Here is a 23,249-nt window from a genome sequence, read left to right on the forward strand (position 1 = left end):
ATTTTTAAAAAATTTTATTTTGTTGGATCCTCAAAAAGAATTTTTTTTGTAGAGTGTTCCTGATTGTGTTTTGTATTACTACTTAACCAAGAAAAATGAGAATTATAAAGCCCTAGTAAGAAGAAACTATGGAAAACGCCGAGGAAGAAACCAGGTGTGTTTCATTGTTACGTGGAAGCTACTTCAGGACTGATGGAAATAGGAGCATGAAAAATGTTATCACAGGAGACTTGCATGTCATAATTGCACTTGAGGGATTGACGTTTCTGTTAAGTTCATTAGGATGTTATGACCATGTTTTTCATTATTTTGAAGTAAATACATATTTAATGTGTTATATTTTCTATTTTGAATTATTTTAAGTTTCTAGCATAGTAAAACTGATAAGGAAAGTTTGATATGTCCATGCTATTGAAATTGCATATGTCAGAGTTAACACTAGTAATGTAATTAAATATGGGAACATGACACCTTATGTGCTACACCGTCTTCACCCGGTGTTTCGTCTGAGGAGAGGCAGGTGGGGCAAGGAGAGAAGTACCGCCTGATGCTGGCAGCAGGGGTTGTTCAGCCAGATACCTGGCACCTGGTTTTATTTCAGATTAACTTCTCTTCTGGGGTTTAGGTAGTTTAAGTGTTACAAAGCACTGACCTAAAAAGATGGTTTTCAATACAGTGTAGTATATGTTTCCACACGTGCGTGCAGTTCAGTATCAGTACTTTAAAGACTGCTCTGCCCCCCCCCCCCCCATGGCTGGCCAGCCGCCTGGCGGCCACTCTTGGGGACTAAGGGAGCGAGGGGCTCGGGAGTGTAGGGCCGGAGGGGTCCCTCCTCCATCAGGGCTGCCCCCCACAGAAGGACAGGGAGGCTGAGGAGGGGAGCGCGCGGGGAGCAGGAGCAGTGCCGGGGACATGGGGACCCGCGGGGAGGGCGCGCCTCCCCCTGCAGGGCCGGGCTGCTCTGTGCCCTCGGGGGCCCTGGAGTCCGGGGCCTGCAGCCAGAGATGGTTTAAACAAGTTTCAGCTACTGATTTTTAACAATGGCTTTCTTCCTTATTACAAACTAGTATTTATAATGTTTATTTTTAGAAATTGTGTGTATCGCCATCAATGTTTTCAGTCCCAGATAACGAACATCAGGAGACAGTTTGATATTTATCATGCTTCCCCTTTGCCGGTTAGCAGTGTGTTGCTTGTGATGATGGAGGAGAAAGTTCGAGCAGGAAGTTCTGTGGGACAGCGAGTGTCTCTGTTATGGTGAAACTTTGGTTTTCTCTCCTGTCCTTGCCAGGGCACTGTCTCACCCCCTCTGTGGGCACCTGTCCTGTGGAGCCCCCCCCACCCCCCACCGTGGTGCTTTCTTCTCACGTCCTGTCCTGTGTGCCCGCCCCTTCTCTCCTGCAGAACTTAGGTCGTCCTTGTGCGCCCTCACGCTGACCTAAGCCTTAGGATGCTTGCCCCCAGGTGGGCTCGGTTCTGCCCTGGGCAGCCGTTCCAGCCGGCTAGTCCTGTTCACATTAGCTTTTAAGGGATTACCTTGATTTTTCCTTGACTTTTAAATTTCTCTGGTGGTTTTACTGGGAGTTTGGGAGAGGAGGGAGTTAAAGGGTGGACTTAAACTACCATTCCAGACCAAAAGAATCTTACCTCTGTTTCTTCATTGCTTGTGTCGAGACAGAGGGACAGTTCTTCAGGAGTCAGGTGGTGGTCGTTTCTGGGCGCTCTCCTGTGGCACTGAGTGACCGGAGCCCATGCTGGGTGAGCGCAGCAGCCATGAGGCCTGGGAGCAGAAGAGTAGCACCAGTTCCCAGCTGGGACAGGCTCCTTCCAGCTGCTCCATTGACACTAGACTGTAAGGGAGGTGAGGGAAGGCTCAGGGAGGCCAGTGGGGGTTCGTTTCATGATTTCAGGGGCTTGGACTAGACTGTGGTGGGCTGGGGAGAACTGGTCAGTGTCTGGGCATGTGTTTGGAGGTGAGGCCAGCAGGTTTTGCTGACAGTTAGCAGAGACAAGCCAAGTCTCGGCTTGTGGAGTTGCTGTGATGGGTGTGGCTGAGGGAAGAGAGGAGCTGGTCTGGGGGGAGATCGGCCCTTGCTGAACTTAAGTGCCTGTTGCACCCGTCCACGCGGGGGTGTAAAGTAGGCAGTTCGATACAGGAGTCTCTGGTGCAGGAGGAAGATTTGGTTGGAAATAGAGAATTGGCTGTATAGAAAAAAATTTAGAAAGACTTTTTTAAAAAAAAGCATATTTACAAGTTAAGAATTCTTCAGTCAGCGTTTTACCCTGGCGGATACGGAAACCCACTGACCTGAACCTGCTTTGCCGCTCCATTATCCAGTCAGGTCTGAGTCAGCAGGGACCCTCCCCCCCCCCAACCCCGGCGCCAGGGGAGCAGATTTACCCCCGGCTGTAGGCCTGCGCTCCGCCGAGGTTGTGCTCTGTCCTTACGTTTGTGTTTGATTGCGTCTCCCCCCACCCCCCTGCCCCACTCCCAGCCTCTCTCCTGTAGGAAGGAATTTTTATTTAGCAGGTGAATACGTAGTGTGCTGTTGGCTGAGAGATTCCACATCTGTGAGGTTGGATTTTTCACCTGCTCTTGCCTTAGGGAACCTTGCATATCATTTACTCAGAAACTGAGCTTTACTTTTAGGATCATAGGGAAATGAGAGATAATCATACTTCTGTTACAGCTGTCTTCCAAGATGATTGTTGGCAAAAGCTTTAACTCTTCTCTCAAAATTCTGTTAGCTGCTGCCCAAACCATGTTTACCGTTGGCATTATTGGCCTCCTGTGACGGGGCTGAGTGGGGTTCTTCATCAGTTTTAGTTGAAGCAGCGAATGCGTATCAGAGGTTGAGGGTCAAAAGCCACTCTTCAGTGTTAGTATTTGGCATCCAGAAATAGAAATAACATGCCAAGTGGTAATTTGATTCTATGTATAACATTTTTGTTACAAGAATTCTGTCTTACTTTCCAGCATAAACTCCCATCTGATAAGTCTGTCCCTATGCAGATAAAATGACTGTGGTCCCTGCTAGTGACCTGCACTAAAGCAAGTCATTGTTAGAAACCGCAGTCTTCATTTCCAGATACTTGATTACTTTCCCCGAGAATTTATACTCCTCCATGCTGCCAACGTCTTACCTGTTAAGTATGCTGGCATGTTTTTAGTCCCCAGCGGGGTCCAGAATGCACAAGCTTACGTAAATGGAGCAGTTGTTGAAGTTGGACAACTCTCTGACTAAACCGTTGGCTCTACACGGGTTAGAAAGGATGATTTAGAGAGGTTGCACAGCTGGGGAAAGCTGTAGACGCCCAGAGGCCGTGTGTGTCTGTGGCAGCCTGGACGTGCCCCTTCATGTGGTGGGCCTTGGCCTCCACCCTGCGCGAGCGGGAGCAGCGACATGCCGCGGGCCACGGCAGCGTGAGTGCGCACGAGTGTGTGCGCGCACAGCCGGGGGGTGGGGTATGGCCGCTGCCTCCCGCCTTCCACCAGGAGGGGTTTTTGGTGATTGACAGCTTTCACTCTTGGGGAAAGTAGTCTCAAATTCAGGTGGTTTAAAGGCATTAGTTATTAATATGTTTTGATAAGATTGGCATAAGATGTTTTCTGTTTACTGCCTGAAGTGCCGTTAACAAAAGCACTCGGTGGCTGAAGTAGCCCTTCATCCTTTCTGTCTCGCGTGCGTGGTTAACCAGCTACTTGTTCTTAAATTTAATCTTTCCATTTCTTGGCAACTTCATTGTCTGCTGAGTGGAAATTCGTTTATCCGCTTTCCGAAGACTTGAGCACTTTAGCGAATAGAAGCAGAATGTGTGAATGTTAGGTGCCCAGTGGGACACAGTGGCAGTACATCGCAGCATAGACTGCTGTTTGCTCTTGCTCTAGAGGGCCCTGCCGCAACTGATCTCATTCTCCGTTTACCGTCATGAAATGCGTGTAACTTGCACTTTTTTAGTTGGAATTTTCATTTTGCTTTATAATATGCCCTGGCGTTCATAGTGAATAGCTTATTGTTTAACAGAAATGTTTCTTATTAGAAGAGCCTCCCTAACAGAATGAAACTTTCTTTATTGACTATTAAGTGTTGGGCTTAAGGAGGGAGAGACCTGGATAGGAAGCTATTGGGAGCGCCTGTGTCTCTTAGGGGGCCCTTAAAGAGTTTCCTTTTGAAACCACGGGCTTCTGCCCTAGCCAGCCTGCTGACAGGGCTGAGGGACATGGGCTGTAGCCCCTGTCCTGGACCACAGGGACCCCGGACCACGGGGATCAGCACTTTTCCTCAGAGGTGTGCCTGAAACAGCAGCAGTTCCCACCACTGCTTGTTAAACCCAGAGGCTGTTCCTTCCTCTGCTCAGTGTCAGCGGCAGGCATCACTGTGGGTCCTGGTGTGCGCCTGCCCCGGTGGGTGCTCCCTGGCCCCCGCTCCCTTGCACCCCCTTCCACTCACTGCTGCAGGTGGTGCCTGGCTGAGCGAAGGGCTCTGTCTAGAGGCGTCACTCCCTTCTCTAGGCCCCGTCCAACTGCTTCTCCACTTTCTCCAGGTTATTTCCTCTCTCTGCAGAGCTGGGAGCTGTGTTTCAGAGGGGGCCCTGCCCTCTCCCTCCCCTTGGACTGGTGAAGCCACTGCTCCAGCTGCCTCTCAGTCCCAGCCCCACGGAAGGGGGAGGACGGTCTGCTTGGCTGGCTTCAAGCAGCCGGGAATGTGAGGGTGGCTTACGTTCTTCCAAACCTTGATTGGCATTAGAAGCAGAGAGGTGTTGGGGGATAGAATTATACGTACTGCCCAAGTCTAAGGGACTCCTCATCTCTGGCTGAATTGACACCTCGCCGCCATTTCCTGGGGGCTATGAACTGTTCTCTGGTTAAGCCCGCTTGCTAGGCAGAGGGCAGAGTGTGTCATTGGTCGTCCACCTTGTTGGCTCAGTGACAGATGGTGGGGGCGAAACAGGTCTGGTGACCACTGTGCTGTGTGCTGGGCAGTCAGAGATGAAGAAAACATTGCTACGTGTGAAGCGGAGCATGGTTGGAGAGTGCTAGTTGGAAGCCTTCCTGATTTCTTAGTTTTCTCTGGCGGTAACGTGCTGATGAGAGAAAGAAGCTGGCCGGTAGCCAGGGCGAGACGCTGGGAGGGTCAGGTGAGGCGGGTGAGTGGATCCTGGTATTGAAACAATTTAGCAAAGGGTGGACTGAAGTGGTGGCTGTAGTTCTTTACAGACTCTGAGAATCTCCTAGAATAAAGGGATCAGAGGTTGCGAAGACAAAAAGCAGGCTTGGCCACAGTGGAAATGAAGGGTGAGTGGGATGTGAGTGGTGGTGGGTGGGAGACTGTGGATCTTGGCGGTGAGGCCACACCCACTGATGGAGGTGGTGCCCTGTGGGGCGTAGTGGGCGTGGACCAGTGTAGGTAGAAAAGGCGCCGATGGGCGTAATGAGCCTCGTGATCAAGTTGTCCTTGTGCTCCCGGGAGTCTTCCAAAAGTCAGTCCATGCGCCAGGGGGGCAGAAAGGCATCGCAGGGAGGTTTGTGAGAGTTGTGGAAGGAAGTACTTGTAAAACGCTGCAGCTCATCAGTGTTCAGAAGCGGCGTAGGGAGCAGGGAGGGTGCGGATTCCTCTTCCTTGCACCGGGGCCAGCAGGCGGTGGAAGGTGGGGCCTCTTGGGGAGGCCAGGAAGGCCTCTGTTACTTTGCAGAAGCAGCTAGATTTTAGTCTGGGTAAGTGAGTGAAAGACTTTGAGATGCTATGAAGAATCAGGAAGTTTTGCTTTGTTGGGGGTTGGGAGGAGGTGCACACGGGCCGGCCGGCCGTGCGTGTCCTGATGAGTGCGTTTCAGTCCTGTTCGGTCAGACGGTCTTGATTTCTTAATTAAACAAAAATGGTAATTCTCAACACAAACTTAATTTCACTTTTATCTTTTAGAGTCATAGTTTTTTCAAATGAGACTCAAAGATAAGGAGTCCACAATTTCAGTGTCTTCTGGTCTGTCTGTACACATATTGACAGTTACACAGTTGTTAACAGCTTAGACATACTTGAGTGTTTTACTTTTTGCTTTATGTTATTCTTAGTATTTTTCCAAATTGCTTTGGTCTTGATAATGACCACAGCCATCTATTATTCCATTAAATGAATGTTCCCCTAAAGGAGTAAAAGCATGCAGATGTTTCTTGTGGTATTACCCACATTGAGGGAAAAATTGCGAACATAGTAAGTGTCTAACACTAGTAGGGGATGGTTTGATAAATTAGAGTTTATCAGATTTCAAGCTAGAATTGAAATGCTTGAGTGACAGATTAGATGTGGGAATTACGAAAAGACAGTACCATCCTTAGATTTCTAAGTGCAGTCTTAACATTTCACTCCCATGGTGGGTCCAGGCACTGTGAGTGTACGTGTGTGGCCTTTTATGCAATACATATAGACAATATTAAAGATTGTTAGACTGATTTTTAATACATAATCCCTGATTACATTGCAGATGATTAATATGTTAGTTGGATATTAAATTTTTGTGTAGATATTTATTATTCATCATTACAATTTGAGGAGGATTCCTTTAACCTTTCAGTTTTACAAATGATGGTTCATTCTAGCAGCAAATTGCCCGACCCTCACAAGAAGAAAAAGTAGAAGAAAAAGAAGAAGATAAAGCAGAAAAAACAGAAAAAAAAGAAGAGGAGAAGAAAGATGAAGAAGAAAAAGATGAAAAGGAGGACTCTAAGTGAGTTAAATAATTAAATGTTGTAGTTATTTTTAAGTAATGAGATTAAACCTTATTGGAGGTATAACATTTTAGATAAAAGAATCAATGGGGTGTGTGTTGTGACCGTCTGATAGTTACCTGATGTAATGGAATGGAATATTCCAGGACGTAGAACTTTTGACTTAATGGACTGACTGCCAGACATGAGCTACTGCTTTTCAGGAGGGCTGGCTGCAGTAGTAGGCACTGTCGTGGAGATACACTGAGTATGATTTAATCTTTGATTCAGAAGATACCTCGGGATCTTGTTTTTGAATCTCAAGTAGTATACATTAGTGTAAAAATGCTGATAAATGGTTTTAATTTATATAATGCCTTACAGTCCAGCTTCATTGACTTCATTTTCCATATAAAGTTGACTTTCTGGTTTGTTTGTGGTGGTGGTTACTGTTTTCCTGGCTATAAAAGTAATTCTTACTCAGTTTAGAAAGTCAGGAAAAGAGGGCAAAATACAAAGAAAATTAACCTGTGACCCTGCCTCTCAGAGTCAGCTACTGCTGGTGCCTTTGTGTATGTACTCTGCTGGGGCTGGGGGTCCCTCAGCAGCTGGTGTGTTAGTTTTTCCTTCCAGGATCAGCTTCATTGAGGCATCGTTTGCATAGAATAAATTTCAGCAGCTGTAAGTGTACATGCGGACGCATTTTGACAAGTGTGTGCACTGGTGTGACCGTCACAGTCGTGACTTAGGGCGTTTCCATCACCCCGGGACGTCCCCCTGTGCTCCCTCGCGCTGGCTTCCCTCCGCCCGGTCCCAGCCCCTGGTGACGGCTGATCTGCTTTGCCTTTTCTAGAGTTTCACATGAGCGGAGTCACACAGCAGGTCGGTCTCCTGTGGTGTCGCTGCTTTTACGTAGCACGTGTCTGAGAGCAGTACAGGCTGTTGCTCGTGTTAGTGGTTTTCTTCTTTTTAATATTTATTGTGTTATTTCCGTAATCCTCTCGGAGATCATGAAGGTCTGTGTCAGAGCCTAAATCACTTGACGTGGTTTTTAAGAGAGTTGGATACTCATGCCATTCTAATTTTCTGCTTTAGGAAGATGATCGCTATTAATTTTTTTTTTTTTTAAGTCAGGTTAAACCTTTATCCTCCCACATGGTCAGTGGGTTCTGGTCATATGGAACCGTCATCTCTTTATTTTACTATTTTCTTAAAATCTCTAATTTATTTAACAAACACTCATTTATCACTGACACGAGCTGGGGCTTATGGAGGATGCAGAAATGCATAAGATGCACGCTGTTCCTGGGTAGCTTATGGTCTAGTAAGGAAATTAGGCCAGATACGGGTACTCTTTAAGCAAAAGAAAAGAGCCTGGAAGAAATGACTGGAACCAGTAAAGCACGTGAGGAGATTGCGGGGAGGCCGAGGTTCACCTGTGCCGCCTGGGCAGCGTGGAGGACGTCACGCGGGAGCTGGAGGCTCATGTGGGCATAGCAGAGGGAGCAGTGTGGGCGGATAGGCCTCTTTGAGAAATCGCGGGTGATGGTTTCATTGGACTGGAACGTGGGTGCCTGAAGAAGAGAAGTGGAAGGTGGGCGGGGGTTCGTCTGTGTAAAGCCTGAATGAACACCCAAGTGTATACTCCACTCAGGAGTCCCTGTGGCCCTGTTGGTGAGGGGAGGTAAGACTGGAATGGGTGAAGTGGTTTATTGCCAGGCTTTCTGCTATAATACAGATCTGTTAGCAGCACAGAACGGATGGAGCAGAGGTGTGAGTCGGGCAGCTGTGCTGGGATGGTGGATGGGGGACAAAGGTCCTGCACAAGCACGGGGTTAGTGGGGAGCAGAGGCGGAGTGGTGAGGTGCAGTGAGCAGAATGTGGCACTGGTCCACACAGGAAGTAAAGAAGGAGGGGAAGAGCTGGAGGTGCTGTCAGGTCTGTGAAGGGAGTGGTTATGAGCAGCGTGGTGCCGTTAGCATCAGATGAGGGGCAGGAAGCAGGGGTGAGGAGGAGCCTGTTTTGGGAGGGTTCAGTTTGTACTAATGGGAAGTCCAAGTGCCTGAGAGATTGGGTGGTTTTATTCAGTTTGTATTGAAGAGTTTTCAAAGCTGTAATCTTTGATGTATGTGCACTTCTGAATCACAGAAGTTCCATTCGCTGTTTTTCCTAGGGAAAACCCCAAGGAGAAGGACAAGACCGATGGTGCAGCAGAAGAGACTGAGGAGAGGGAGCAGGCCATGCCCCGGGGGCGGAAGACGGCCAACAGTCAGGGCCGCCGCAAGGGCCGGGTCACCAGGTCCATGACCAACGAGGCTGCCGCTGCCAGCGCTGCAGCCGCCGCGGCCACCGAGGAGCCCCCGCCGCCTCTGCCACCGCCACCAGAGCCCAGTGAGTGCACGAGACGAGCGAGTGGGCCGTGGCTTTGTGTGGGGTTCCACCTCAGCGCTGGGGTGAGGCGGCAGGGATCCCTGGCACTGACAGCCTGGAAATACTGTTCTGAAACCCTGGCCTTGAATGTGTTGGACTTTGATGTCAGATCCTTCGAGAAAGAGCGTCAGCCCAGGCCTGCTGCCCTCGCATAGCCGGTTCTCTCGGACTGGGCTGTAACCCTAGTGTGCGTGCCGCTTGGCTCCCTTCTGCTCCAGCTTGGCACATGGGTATTTCCTAGCTTCTCAGCGACTTCTTGTTCACTTTTTGGTGGCTGTGAAATGTCACCATTGTTTCTTCTAAGGCATGATTTCTTGAGCCATTCCTTGTTGCTGAGTGAGTTGGTTGTCCCCTCCCCCTTTTAAACTAATACAGATAGCACTATAATGAAAAAACTTTATTCACATAGCATTTTCCTTCTTTTAAGTTATTTTTCACAGGAATAAATTCTTAGACAAGGGAATACAGCGTCTGAAAGTCCAGGCATTTTTCTCTCTCACTAAGGGTCGTCTTGGTAGTTTGTAGAGAGACCATGTTAGTGATGAGGATCACCAGTGGTCCCAGTTTATCATAACGTGAAGCACAGGAGAAGACGCAGGTTCTGGGAGCAGCAAGGATGGATGGGAGAGATGATTGGACAGGCAGGTGGGGGCAGCTTGCGGAGGGCCTTGTTTGAGTTACACCCTGCTTTGCTGACAGCAGCGAGCTCACAGAGGTGCTTAAATAGAGGATCTGTCACTAGACTGCCCTTTCAGAAGGACAGCCCTGGCACCCACGCGCAGGTGAGGTCAGAGTGGGGCCGGAGGCAGCAGGCCTGCCGAACGGTGGCGTTGTGCGCCGAGGCCCGGCGAGCAGGGCTGTCTTGGATGGGTGGATGGGAGGGAGGATGTGAAAGTCAGCCTGAGCGTCTGCCTGGTGGGTGGTCGTGCTGTTACTTGTGAGGGGAAGACAGCAGGGGCTCGTTTCAGGACTGACAACCTCAATTTTCTTTCTGTAGTGAAGAGAAAGTGTTCAGTTTGTGATCCCTCTTTTTACTGGATGCAGCGTTAAACAACACAGAGAGAGAGAGTGCTGAGGGGTGTGGGGTGTGGGGTCCCCCTCTAGTTTGGCGAGGGAGGGGCTGAGACGCTCCTGTTTCCACAGTTTCCTTCCCCTAAAGCTTTAAACAAGCTTCATGTCACACGAACAGCTTACAGCTTGCGTGGTTGGTGCATTGTGATTGATAATGAAGGCTTACCTCGGTTTTCCCCTGCCTCACTGAGCGCTCTCTGTTTCAGTCTCTGCGGAACCTGTAGAAACCTCTCGGTGGACAGAAGAGGAGATGGAAGTTGCTAAGAAAGGTAAATGATAGTAGTTCGGGTTCCTCAGGGCTGTTTTTCTTTAGGGTAATTAGTAATGAACGAGGCAGAACTAATGGCTTTTTAGTTGGAAAAAAAGAGAAGCCCTTCCACAATGGTAAATAGAACTCAGGAGTGTACTTACTGCTTTTTGGTGGTGTGACGCCCTGTAAGGTCCCCCAGCGGGCCTTGCTTAAGAGGCCCACTTCTGAGGAATTTAAGATTCTCTTTCATTTTATTTTGTGTGTTTTATTAGACAGCAAGCAAGCCGTTTTTGGTTTTCCAGAACAATTGTGATTCAATGCTATTAAAGTTGTTTTGGAAGACATTGATATAAAAAGTCTTTATTATTGAAGTTGCATTTTAATAGAATGATAGATACTTTCTCAGTTTGATTTTGGTAAGGCATTTGACTATAAACCGCTGTGGGATTGCTCTGCGGTCTGGAGGAGAGAGTGTGACCTTTGTAACCAGACAGAGCAAGGTTTGATTCCATCCCGCCTCTGACACGCCCACGGCTGACACTTCACCTTACTCTGCAGCATTAGAGTTTCCTGCTGTTGCTTATGAATGTCACACAAATTGAAGTTGAACTAAAATTCCTAATAGGATAAGTAATTGTTTTATAACTAAAAATAATTTATTTTTAAAGTAGAATAACCTTGGGAAGATTAACCAACTCTTTTAGGGGTTGAGGATTTACCTTGTAGTTCTAGAGAGAAGTTATTGCAAATAGCTTGATCTTTTAGTGACACACTTCAGGTTTATTTTCTATTTAGCAATAGCGTATTTCTATTAGTGATACATTTGAGAATCGTATGAACCAACTTTGTCAAAAATATAGCAGTTTGAAGTGTTCTGTCTTCAAAATACTTTTATTTGAGGTTTATTTGCCGCGATTAGCAAGTCTGTGGTGGTCGTGGTCACATGTGTTGTTCTCACCCGTTCATCACAGTGTCGTGGTGAAGTAAGCAGACGCCAGGTCTGTCTAGGGCTCTCGTTCAGGTAGCTGCCCCTCCCTGGGACTGCTCAGTCTCCATGCTTCATTCTTACTCATACATCAGGCAGGATCTGGAAGTGATCCTCCAGTTACCATTATTAAGGAAGGTGCTTCTATTCACCTTGAAAAACCGATGTTTTCCCGTTAGTTATTAAAGTTGTACTGGAAATTCCTGCTTGGATACGCCTACATCTGAAGCATGTCTCTGTGTATATGCATTTATGTTCCCATGCTCCTTGCACATACACGTGTGCATAAATGTATTATTTGATGAAAGGAATGTCAGATTGCATAGGTTTCTGTGATGCTTTGTATTGCAACAATTACTATTTTTTTGAACTGGTTAGTTTTTTTGAGGGCATTCCTTGACTGAATGGACTGAAGACATGCTGATTATAAATGGAGCCCTGAGTATATCTTTAGTTTGTGTTAATCACTTATATTTGATTACCTTATTAACTTTGTATTGATATACTGGTTCCAAAGATTTAGCAGTACCTAGGCCCTCGGTTCACAGGGTTTGAGCCGTTACTGTGTGTCTGCCGCTGGTCCCACCCTCGGGAGATGGATGACAAGGGTAAGCCCTCCATTAATGAGCACACGTTCCCTTTGGGTAGGAAAGTAGAGCTGCTCATGAGTCTCATGTCCGTTTACCTTTCAGTAAGTATTGAAGTGTATCGATAAGTAATTGAAGATGCACTCTTAGTGTCAGTGATCCTGAATGTGGCGATTGATTCTGTTATCTTTCTCGCTTGCTTTATCAAATGAGTGTTCAACTAATGTTTGGTCTGGTCTTGAAATACAGGTCTAGTAGAACATGGTCGTAACTGGGCAGCAATTGCCAAAATGGTGGGGACTAAAAGTGAAGCCCAGTGCAAAAACTTCTATTTCAACTATAAAAGGCGACATAACCTTGACAACCTCTTGCAGCAGCATAAACAGAAAGTGAGTATGTCAGAGGTGGGGGGTCTTTTATGTACTGCTTTTTACTTAAACAGGGTTTTTTTAGCTTCAGAGATTGGTTTTGAGTTACATTTTTTTATGTTGTATTTTTATTAATTGCATCTGCCTGTAAAGGATATGCTGTTTCTTGGCACAAATTGACTATTTGGCTTGTTTGTTTGTTTGCTTTTTATGGAGGTGCTGGAGATTGAACCCAGGACCTTGTGCCTGCGGAGCATGTGCTCTGCCCCTGAGCTGTATCCTCCCCCCAGTTTATTTGCTGCCCAAGGAGTGGTTTAGTAGTAATGACAGTTCAGTACTTTTGAATTACTGTAGACTAGATTTGAACAGTATAAGCCTTTTGGAGTTTGAATTGAAAACTTTAGTTGGAGTTCTGTTGACCATTTGTTGACCTGTTTATTTAATGAGTTGATTCGGCATATTAAACATTTTCTCAGAAAGATTCCGTGGGGTAAATATTAAAAACCAGCAAGTATTAGAGTATGGAAAATTTCTTAACCAGGAAGTTCCAGTGTTCTCAGAGTCCACAGAGCTCTTTGAGGGTTCCATGACTTCAGAACTATTTTCATGAAAGTATTAAGAAGTTGTCTTTTTCCCAGTGTCGTGACACTTGCATCCATGATGTCACAGCAGCTGTGAGTGACATGCTGGTGCCTTTGCCCAGTCTGGAGGGCACCACTGGTCATGGTGCTCAGAGTATTCTTCAAGTTTCGAGCATTTGCAGTTTGGGGGCTTTTTTAAATGGCAGTTTGACTTAAGAATGTCCTTGATGAAGCAGCACAAACGGACTAGCAAATCTTGGCCCTTGAGCAGCTGTCTGTGCGGGAGCCCCTGCTGTGCCCGGGAGCGTGCAGCTCTCCAGGAGAAGCGCTTCTGCAGCTGTCCGGGTTCCAGGCTGAACTAGCCTCCCTTTTTCTGGAATGCCGTTTTTAACTGAAAGGATGACAGACAAACTGCGGTTTTCAGACCTGAATGTTTGGCTGACATTTTCTTAAAAATGAGTGAGCGTGTCTTCAAGGAGAACAGCCTAGCGGCAAATTTGTCGCCACTTTTACATTCCAGGCTTTCAGGCAAAAATTAGAATTTTGCAAAATGTGTGTCCCTCACTGAGCTTAACATCTTCACGGTGTTCGCAGATGTTTCTAGTAAGACTAGTGGCAATAATAACTAATGTGATACTTTAACATGTAATGAAACGTATTCACATTTTAAAAAGCTGTGGGGCTCAGTGTTTTCCAAGTGACCGACTCGTGTTGTCCCAGTGGACGTCGTGTCTGGATAAACGATCCATAGTGTTTTTAATAAACCAGAGGACATGACAGCGGGATGGATTTTAATAGAGTGCAAACGTGTATTGATGTGGTTTCAGATTTCACATCACAACTAACCTTTGAGTAGAGTGTTTATCATTTTTAAAAAGATCTCAAGGAAACATGGCAAAATGTCCAATGTCTATTAGAACTCAGTGGAAGACATACAGGTGTTGCCTTCTGTGTATTTGAATTATTACATTGAAGACGAACACTATCGTCTAATGAAGAAAGTGCTTGGCGAGGTAGGAGGTCAGTGCCTGTGAAGAGAGGAGTGTTGCAGAGTTGTGGTAGGTGTCTGTCTCTTCTGTCGTCAGCGGGGAAAGGGCTGAACGGAATGGGTGAATTGGCAGAGGGGCATGGGCTGGGCACTGGGGAAACCCATGTGGCAGCTGTTAGCCAGTGCTTGAAAACGTAGCACTCACGGAATCTTCTGAAAGCTTCTTAAAAAGTGTGGCCAGAGGGTTCTTCCATCGCGTCCCTGTTCAGAACGCAAGGACTGTTTAGCCTTCAGAACCCTGCCGAGCTCTGCGACTCTACGTCGGAAAAGGGTTTCTTCTTGACTCAGTGCTTTAGGTTGGATCCTAAGTATTCACATCTGCAGTAAGAATAAGAATAAGAAAAAATACAAAGCGTGAGCATATTGGTAATTTTTAATAGATGGGATGTTAAAGGGTCTCTGTGACAAATCCCCGTGGGAGAGGCTGACAGCCTAAGTCTGGTGAGACGTGGGGTCTAGAAGAGGTGCAGGACAGACCGCTGCCAGGGCCGGGCCTGGGTCTTCACGGACCTAGACCTTAGGTGCTACATTTAGTGACACGGGATTATAAATACATTAAATGGCCAGTGGCTTGTATATTATATATGTTACATATAAACATGTACTCTTCAGTAGAAGAATGAGCAGTTTTATGTAAAACATAACTTGCAGAAGAGAAAATCCTGTTTAAAAAAAATTTAAAAGGAACGTGTCCTCACTCACAGTAAAAGAAAGTCAGTCACGCCCGTGATGAGTTGTTGCTGTGAAGTTGCACAACTCTTAACGCTAGCGCAGGAGGGCTGCCGCAGCGTTGCTGACAGTCCAGAAGTCGAAAATCACCTAAGTGCATTAAAATAGGAGCATTTTAAATACAGATTGGTACAGAGTGTTTCTATGGACCATTAATAAAAATAACTTGAGGAATTTGTAGTGTCAGGATATGTTCAGTTCATGATTATATTAGTTTAAAAAAAGGTGTGCTACATGACTGCATAGGGCATCCTGGGTTTTGGGCACACACGCGTGCGCAGAGGAGAGATTGAAGGAGAGGCACCAGGGTGCTTAGAGTTGCTAGCTGGTGGAATCATGAGGGGTTATTGTTCTTCTTAACGGTTTTCTGTTTCTTCCACATTCCAACACAAGTTATTTTTATTAGAAAATAAATGTGTTATCCTTATTAGAAAAAAATCACTGGGATTTTTCTGTCAGCTTTTTATCACTATTATTTGGAGGGGAGAGAAGAGCAGGAGCTTTGTGATGGCGGGTACTTGCGCAGAGCAAAGAGTAGCTCCCAGAATGCCAGATGGACGAAGCGACCCCCTCATCTGTGCCGACGGTCCCTTGGCAGCTCCCTGGGGGTGACGGCCCTCCAGCCCGAGCACTTGTCTGCCGCGCAGCCCTCCCTCTGCTCTCCAGCCTGTGTGTGCCCGTACTCTGCCTTCCTTCCTTCCTTTCTCGTTACTTAAGTCCGGAATAATTTGTTTTACTCCTTTAGGCCTCACGGAAGCCTCGTGAAGAGCGAGACGTGTCTCAGTGTGAGAGTGTAGCTTCCACTGTTTCTGCTCAGGAGGACGAAGATATTGAAGCCTCCAATGAAGAGGAGAATCCAGAGGACAGTGAAGGTATCTCAGACCTTCGATTTGGTCGTAGCTTCTACGAGCCCAAATGTATGATGTTTTGCTTCGTCACTTGACTATTCAGGAATTGCTTCAGTACGGAAATAGCATATCAGGGTTTTTAAGGCAAAGACTTTAAATGTGAACACAGTGTGTTTATTCATTCAGTCAACGCACATTTACTTATGTAGCACTTGAGGTGGTCCAGGTGCTATGACCAGAGGGTCTTGAAAGCGGCAGGCCTGCCGCAGGCCTCAGTGCTGACGCCGCTGCGAGGCCTGTGTGTCTGAACTGGAGCCACGTGTGTGTGTTCAGTCAGTATGATCAGTTCCATTTCCCTCTTTATTTTATTGCATTGAGTTTGATTTACTTCAGTTTTTACAGAGACTTAACATGTCATTGATTTTTCACATAGAATGTATTAATAACCCGAGGAGCCCTGGTAGAAAAAAAAGTCAACCCAGGGAACTTAAGAAAAGATGTAAAATCCTCTCTGTGACTTAAACAAATTAATGACAGCTTCCTGAAGAAGTAGATGTTTTCTTGAGTTTTTGCTAGTTTAGAAAGGTTCTTGATTTATTTTATTTTATGTTACTAGTAAAGTTTCTGTAGATTTCTTTTGTAAATTTCCCACTTCTGAAGTAGGGATTTTCACAGTGATTTCACAGCTGTTAACATATAAACTTACTGTCTTAAATATGTTCATGTTTTGTGCATGCAGACATTTTCTCCGTTTGTTGGCTCTGTGTGTTGTTTCTTCTGCAAGTGACCGGCGCGAGCCCTCCGCGCGGGCAGAGCTGCTGGCGCCCTCCTCGGCAGGCTCTTGCAGCCTCAGCTTAGGCAGTTCTGCGCCTTCTGGGAGTTTCAGAAATGCTAGCTTTTGTTTTATTTTTTCCACAAGTTGTTGAGTTTTAAATTTAAAATTTGTCTTGAAATGGGTTTTGGCTTGGAACAATAAGTAAACTTGATTCTGTGGAATGTTGTGAAGAATGAGGCCAGTGTTCCAAGAAGGCAGCGGACCCGGCGTAGACCCGCCATGGGGCGGTGCCGGGAGGAGCTGGCTCAGTGGAGTCTGTGTCGGAATCCGGAATCCGAGGTGTGTGGCAGGCCGCCTGCACTCCTCGGGTTACCCACGTGCAGAAAGCCCGTGCTGGTCTCCCTGGGCTGCCATAGCGGACTTTTACAGATCCGGGGCCGTCAACAGGAGAAATGTATTTTCTCCTGGTTCTGGAGGGGCAGCCCCCGAGCGGGGAGCTGCCGGCGTTGTCTCTGGCGAGCCTGTCTTCCTGCGCGCAGGTGGCCGCCTCGGGCCCTGCGGCCTGGGGCCTGCCTTCCGTACGCGTGCGCTCCTGCTGTCTCTTCCTCTTCGTGTGAGGACGCCGGTCTTGTTGGGTGAGGGCCCCTCTTACGGCCTCATTTACCCTTCATCGCCTCCTTCAGGGCAGTGTCTCCAGTGCAGTCACATTGAGGGTTAGAGCTTTAACGTAATTTTTGGGGGGATGCAATTCAGTCCATACCAAGGCTCAAGCCTAATTATCACAAATATGTTTATTTCAGGACAAAAAAAGCCAGTATGTTCACGGGCCAAAAGAGTCTCAAAAACTGAGCACCAAAAAGTAACTTTTTTCCTTCTGTTTTCTTCCTGTTACTTTGTCTTAATGTGAAGTTTTTTTCAAATTGTCAAATAAGGTTATTATGGTTAAGTGAGGCACTAAAATAACGTATCCATGGGGTCTCACGGAGGGTGGCCTGGCCTCCTGCCCACCCGCACACGTGGCAGTGGTGTGACATCTGGAGTGGGGAGTGCGCCTGCCGCTGGAGTCGTGGGGGCTCCGTTCCCTTTGACTTGGTGCGTGCTCACCGCGCAGCCTAAGGAGACGCTGGAGGTAGAGTGTTGTGCAGGGGGAGCGGGCACGGCACCTGCGCCCGTGCTCCTGAAACACGCGTCTGGTTGTGTGCATGCCCTTCACGATTAGGTGAGTCAAGTTAGAGCGACCGGAACTTTACCAAACCTAGGTTTGCTCTTGCCCTGCATTCCCTAAGGTGTTTGGGGGCAGGGAGGAAGAAGACACATCTGTCTGGTGCTCGGTGGGGCACTGAGCCCTGGAAACACTTGTACTGTTGGGTTGCTTGGAGGAAGAAGGTAACTGGAAAAGTGCTCATGTCGGATGGTTCCACCTGCTGCATAGTCACTAACAGGTCCTCCGTGTTTGGAAGATACATAACTTGTTAATTTGTCCTTGGATTTGAGGCTTTCCATACTCGTGTGAATAGAAATGAGGATGAAGTCAAGTTTTTTGTTAGCCTGTCCACGCTTTGGTGAAATCTTTAATAAGAGTAATTGCTGCCCTGTGTTAAGACCTTACTGCATGTGAGGTACTGTTCTGAGCTTTTGTCCTTTGACTTTGTCTTGATTTTTGAGACTTGGACTCTGATATGAACCCAGGCTCATATATCTGACTGCCTGTGTAACACTTCCTTTTGGAGACCTAAGCGTTAAGCTTACCCTGGAAGCCACACCCTCCTCTCCCTCCAGTCTTTGCCTGGGTGTTCAGATTCTGATGCCCTTCTCGTCCCGGCACCGGTGCGTGCTCCGTCAGCAGAGGTGCTCAGCTGCTCAGTGCTTCTTTAGGTGCTCCGTTCAGACTCTCAGCACGCCTCCCTCCTGCCGCCCTCTTCCGAGCCCCTGTCTCCGTCGCAGTGGCCTCTGGTTGGTCCGCTTCCTGCTGTTTGTTCTATTTTTTCCCCCTCACGGAACAGCCAGAGTGATCTAATAAAATGTAAATCAGATCAGGTTTCTTCTCTGCTCCAAACCCTGTGGCACTTCCTCGTCTCATTCGGAATGAAAGCCGGAGGCCCCCCTGCGTGAGCTGACCCCCCCCTCTCCGCCCACCGCTTCCCCGTTTGCGCACCCCACTCCTGTCACTGTAAACTGAGATGAGAATTAGCGTTTACCGGTTGTCAGTCTCGGGGACAGCGTCGCCATTCGGTGTGTGCGTGTGCTGTGAATTGATTGCCACGAGTCTGGTTTGTAACGAGCATTCTTAGTGTCTCCTCTCTTAGCCGCTTTCAAGTCTACAGCACAGCGTTACCAACTAGTCACTGTGCTGTGCGTCAGCCCCAGGGCTGGCTTACTTTATGACCCAGTGTGTGTGCCTTTTGACTGCCTTCGTCCGCTTTGCCCACCCTCACCTGCCTCCGACAGCCACCAGTCTGTTCTCGGGATCTCTGCTTTTTTTTTTTTTATTTTGTTAAGCAGCAAAGTAGGTTTTAAATCGAAGCTAGTTGCTGTGCCCCCTCTTCTCCACACCCTCTCCAGACCTGGCTGCGCCTTGTCTTCTTGGCGATGGCCATTCTGGCAGGTGCGAGGTGATTGCTTCTCGTTTGACACACTGTCCTCTTTGCTGTTCCCAAGCAGGGCGACCCCCCGGAGGGCCTTTTCCTCGTGCTGATCTCTCACCTGGGGGGGTGCTTCCCCCACGTGCCTGTGCTGCTCCTCGTTGTCTTTGAGCTTCCTGAAACGTCACGTTAGCTCTCTGATGCGCCCTTGCCCCGTGGTCCCCAGTGTTGCTTCTCTTCACTGCACTTAACCACCACCTGATGTGTCGCAGGGTTGCTGTTTGTTGTCTCTTCCACACTAGAATGTCAGCTCCGGTAGAGTGCAGTTGCCGCCAGGACCTCAAACAGCGCCCCGCGCGGTGGATGTTCACTACATATTTGAATGAATGAAAGAGTGAATTTGGAGTTTTTAAATACTGTGTTATGCATGAAAAGTATTCTTTCCTATATGGTCATTTAAGTTTTTATTTTATTGTTTTTAAATATAAGTGATACATACACAGCTTTAGAGTTTCCTATTTTGCTTAAGATATTTCTGATAATTCCTGAGGTTATACGTATCTTATACTAAATTATCCTCCAAAGAGCCAGTTCTGAGAGAACTAGTTTATTAAATAAATCATCCTTTACCCAACGATTTAAAGTGTCATCTCTGGCATATATCAATTTCTCACATACCTTAGGATCTGTTCCCACACACTGTCTTCTGTACCACTGATTGGCTTTGTCTGTCTCTGTGACAGTTTCAAGCATGTTGTAACACACTGGCTCCATAGTAAATCTGAGTATCTGGGGAGGCAAGTCTCACTCTGGTACTTTTTCTGTATTTCTTGGATTTTCTTAGGGACTTATTCTTGCATATACATTATAAATTGGTTTATCTAGTTTAAGAAATTTTTCTTACAAACCATTGGGATTCTCATTGGAAGTCTACGTATTAATTTTAGGGAGATTTAAATTTTTATGTTACAGTCTTGTAAGAAAATAATCTAAAAGCTTGATGCTGCACTGACCATCTCTGTATGCTGTTTATAGCAGTGTCAGGTTGGAAGTAGCCCAGGGCCCCAGTAATAGGGGGAAGGTCAGTTTACAGATACATTCAAGCCATTCATTCACTGTACATGTCAGCGGATACTTGAGTCTGCTCTGTGCCAGGCTCTAGGCCTTGTGCTTGTCATTGGGACTTGAATGATAAACAAAATGTATGATCCCTACCCTTACGGTGTTTATAGCCTAGTGGGCCAGGAATCAAATAGTAGTGAGGAAAGTAAAACTATAGCTGTGACCAGTACACGCCGGGTAAGAAGCATAGTAGCAAAATGTAACTTTGTCAGGGGCGTGGTGGGAGGCTTTTGGAAGCATGTGATACTTGATCCACTACCCAGAGGGAAAGGTGGTGAAGGAGCACATGAGGTCTGCGGTGAGGGCCGCACAGGCCTTCCCAGAACTGCAGTAAGGCCGGGGGTGAGTGGTACAGCGAACATGCAGCAGGAGGTGAGGCTGGGAGGGCAGGTGGGTCCCCCAGCCCAGGCCTTCAGCAGGGCCACACTCTAGAGTTTGGAACTTTGGCCTGAGAGCAACGTGGTTCCATGGACATACTCTGAGAGGGAATGAAGTGGGGAGGGAGGGGATGGACAGGAAGGGGAGAGTATGAGTGAGTTTTGGTAAGATTTGGTTTTAAAAACTCTCTGTGGTGCTCTTGTAGAGAGTGGTCTGGGTGCTGGGTAAGAAGAGTCCCTTTTGGCCCTTAGTGGTCGTTGTGAAGTTGAACAGAAGTGGCTGGATTCAAGGGATATTTTAAAGAGAAACTCTCTGAGACTCGTGTAGGCAGGATATGGGGATAAATGAGAGGAGAGTTTTGAAAGATGGCTCCTAGGTTTCTGGTTTGTTTACTGGATAGTAAACACTAGAAAAGCAGCCGATTTGAGAATTGGAAGTGTTGAATAAATGTCCAGTGTAAGACATAGTGAATTTGCAGTTCCTTTGAGGTATCTAGGTAAAGATAGCATTTACGTTGTATTTATAGCTATTCACACAGCATCTGTATTGCATTAGTTATTGCAAGTCATCTAGAGGTGGTTTAAAGTCTACGGGAGGATGTGCCTAGGTTACATGCAAATACTAGGCCATTTTACAGAAGGGACTTGAGCATCCGTGGATTTTAGTATCCATGGTGGGAGCGTGGGGGTTGTCCTGGAACCAGTCCCCTGCAGACAACGAGGGACAACCGTAGTCCAAATTGAGATGTACTGAAAATGTAAAATAGAATCAGATTTTGAAGACTTAGTACCAAAAAAGGTAAAATATCTTACTACTAGTTTTCTATATTGGTTACATTTAAAAATAACAGTTTGCACATATTATGTCAAATAAAATATGCCGTTAAAGTTAAGTTTACCTATCTCTCTTTTTACTTTCTTATTGTGGCCACCAGAAAAATTAAAATGACAGATGTGAGGTGCCTTATGTTTCTGTTAGACGGTGCCGTTATTGAGCGTTAGCTCTCCCAGGTCAAAAGGAAGCACAGAGACAGGCTGGTAGAAAAAAAGAGTGCTTTTTGTTCACTTCTGTTTTTCCATCTCTTTTTGTTTTTCAAATTTCATATGAATTGCTTTTAGACATCAGAGCCTTCACACTTGGATTTCAGAAGGCCAGGGCAGTCTGGCCCCCCGCCTGCCCTGTAGAAAGCGCTAGTTTCCCCGCTGGCCTGGCCATAGTGGCTGAATGAGGTCATCAGAGGAGGGTAACTCGCCCCCAACCGCCACTTCCAAGCATGGCTCTGTCGCCACCTGAAACGTGATCATTATCAGATTTTTATGCTGTATCATTATCTTTAAGGTGCTGAAAATAGTTCTGATACAGAAAGTGCTCCTTCTCCTTCACCAGTTGAAGCTGTCAAGCCCGGCGAGGACAGCACTGAGCACGCGGCTCCTCGAGGGGACGCCGAGCCCGAGGCCGCCCCCGACCCCGCGCCCGGCGCGCCCCCCGCCCCGGCGGCCCCCGGCGCCGCGCCCGCCCCGGACCAGAGCGCAGAGGCCCCGGCGCCGGGCGGTGCGCAGACGGCGGAGCCGATGGACGTGGAGCGCGGGCCCGAGTCCAACCCCCCGGCGGCCGCGCAGGCGGACTGTGTGGACGTAGAGATGCGGGCGCCGGCGGACGGCCCGCCCGGAGTGGAGGGCGACGCCGGGGGGCGAGACGCGGAGCCCGAGAGGAGCGGCGAGCGGCCGGAGCCCGGCGCCGACGAGCTGGGGGCAGCCCCGCGCACCAGCGCCCCGGGCCCCGAGCCCGCGTCCGACCACGACTCCAGCGCCACGTGCAGCGCCGACGAGGACGTGGACGCCGAGCCCGAGCGGCAGCGGTGAGCGCGCCCCGACCCCTGTCCCCACGGCCACGGCCACCAGCACGGCCCCAGTCCCCAGGATCACGGTCACCACGGCCCCAGTCCCCACAGTCACGGTCCCCACGGCCGCGGTCCCCAGCACGGCCACGCCAGCCCCGTGCGAGCGCTGGTGGAGGGAGAGTCCGGTGCTCCGACGCTGGGCCACGATGCTGTCTCTACCAGACACACCCGCGGGATTGTGACTTCTTAATAGGAAAGATTTCAGGTGTTCTCTGCCTCGGTTGTTACGCACATTCCGTGAGACAGCAGAAGGGATTTCAGCCGGCAAAGCTGTGAACTGAAGCCCCGTGACCGCCGCTCCTGGCGACGGAAGCGGTGTCCTGGGGGCGCAGATGGACGGGCCACGGCGCCAGCTTGCCTGAGGCGGCGCCGGCCTGGGAGGGTCAGATGCGGGCCAGAGCAGGGACCCGCGTGGCGGCGCTCCAGACAGCACGGCCGGAGTCCGAGTCCGTGGTCCTGGTGATGGTCACTTCTCATGCCAGTTTAAACTTGCGGTTACTCGTATTTGTCGTTTAAAATACCAGGCACAATACGAATGAATTTGTACGTACTTTTAGTCAAATTAATAACAGAAAAATATCATCTTTATGTTTTTTATGAAAATTAAAGCAAAAGTTTTTTTTTTTTTACAGGAATAGATACTACTTTATTTAATATATTTAGTTTCCTAGGTGTATACTTTTCCTTGAAGGAAATGGAATCACCTAGAATTACAGTCGAATGCTGGACTGGTGCGAATTCTAGAAATGAAGTACCCCAAATCATTGTTTAAACAAAAACCCCGTTCAACTCAAAAAATCTCCCTCCCCTTTTCAATAAGAAAGAGGCAAAAAAGCTCCTCAGACAACCAGGTTCCGCTTGAAGCTCCCATGTCCCGGGGTCCTGTTGTCAC

At 47.9% G+C, this 23,249-nt stretch overlaps 1 protein-coding gene across 18 annotated transcripts in view; it reads left to right on the top strand.

Moving 5' to 3' along the window:
- NCOR1 (nuclear receptor corepressor 1) overlaps positions 1–23,249 on the top strand; it is a 134,373-nt gene that overhangs the window by 68,908 nt on the left and 42,216 nt on the right. For 11 of the 18 annotated variants that reach the window (XM_032498876.1, XM_032498877.1, XM_032498883.1 and 8 more), the window contains 7 exons: positions 53–154; positions 6,596–6,723; positions 8,877–9,094; positions 10,411–10,473; positions 12,276–12,415; positions 15,498–15,624; positions 21,796–22,315. In XM_032498876.1, coding sequence (XP_032354767.1) covers positions 53–154; positions 6,596–6,723; positions 8,877–9,094; positions 10,411–10,473; positions 12,276–12,415; positions 15,498–15,624; positions 21,796–22,315 — 1,298 coding nt within the window. The remainder of the gene's footprint in view (positions 1–52; positions 155–6,595; positions 6,724–8,876; positions 9,095–10,410; positions 10,474–12,275; positions 12,416–15,497; positions 15,625–21,795; positions 22,316–23,249) is intronic. The other 7 variants (XM_032498878.1, XM_032498881.1, XM_032498890.1 and 4 more) reach the window with 4 other exon arrangements.

Source organism: Camelus ferus, chromosome 16 (assembly GCF_009834535.1).
Source record: "Camelus ferus isolate YT-003-E chromosome 16, BCGSAC_Cfer_1.0, whole genome shotgun sequence".
NCBI classification, from domain to species: domain Eukaryota; kingdom Metazoa; phylum Chordata; class Mammalia; order Artiodactyla; family Camelidae; genus Camelus; species Camelus ferus.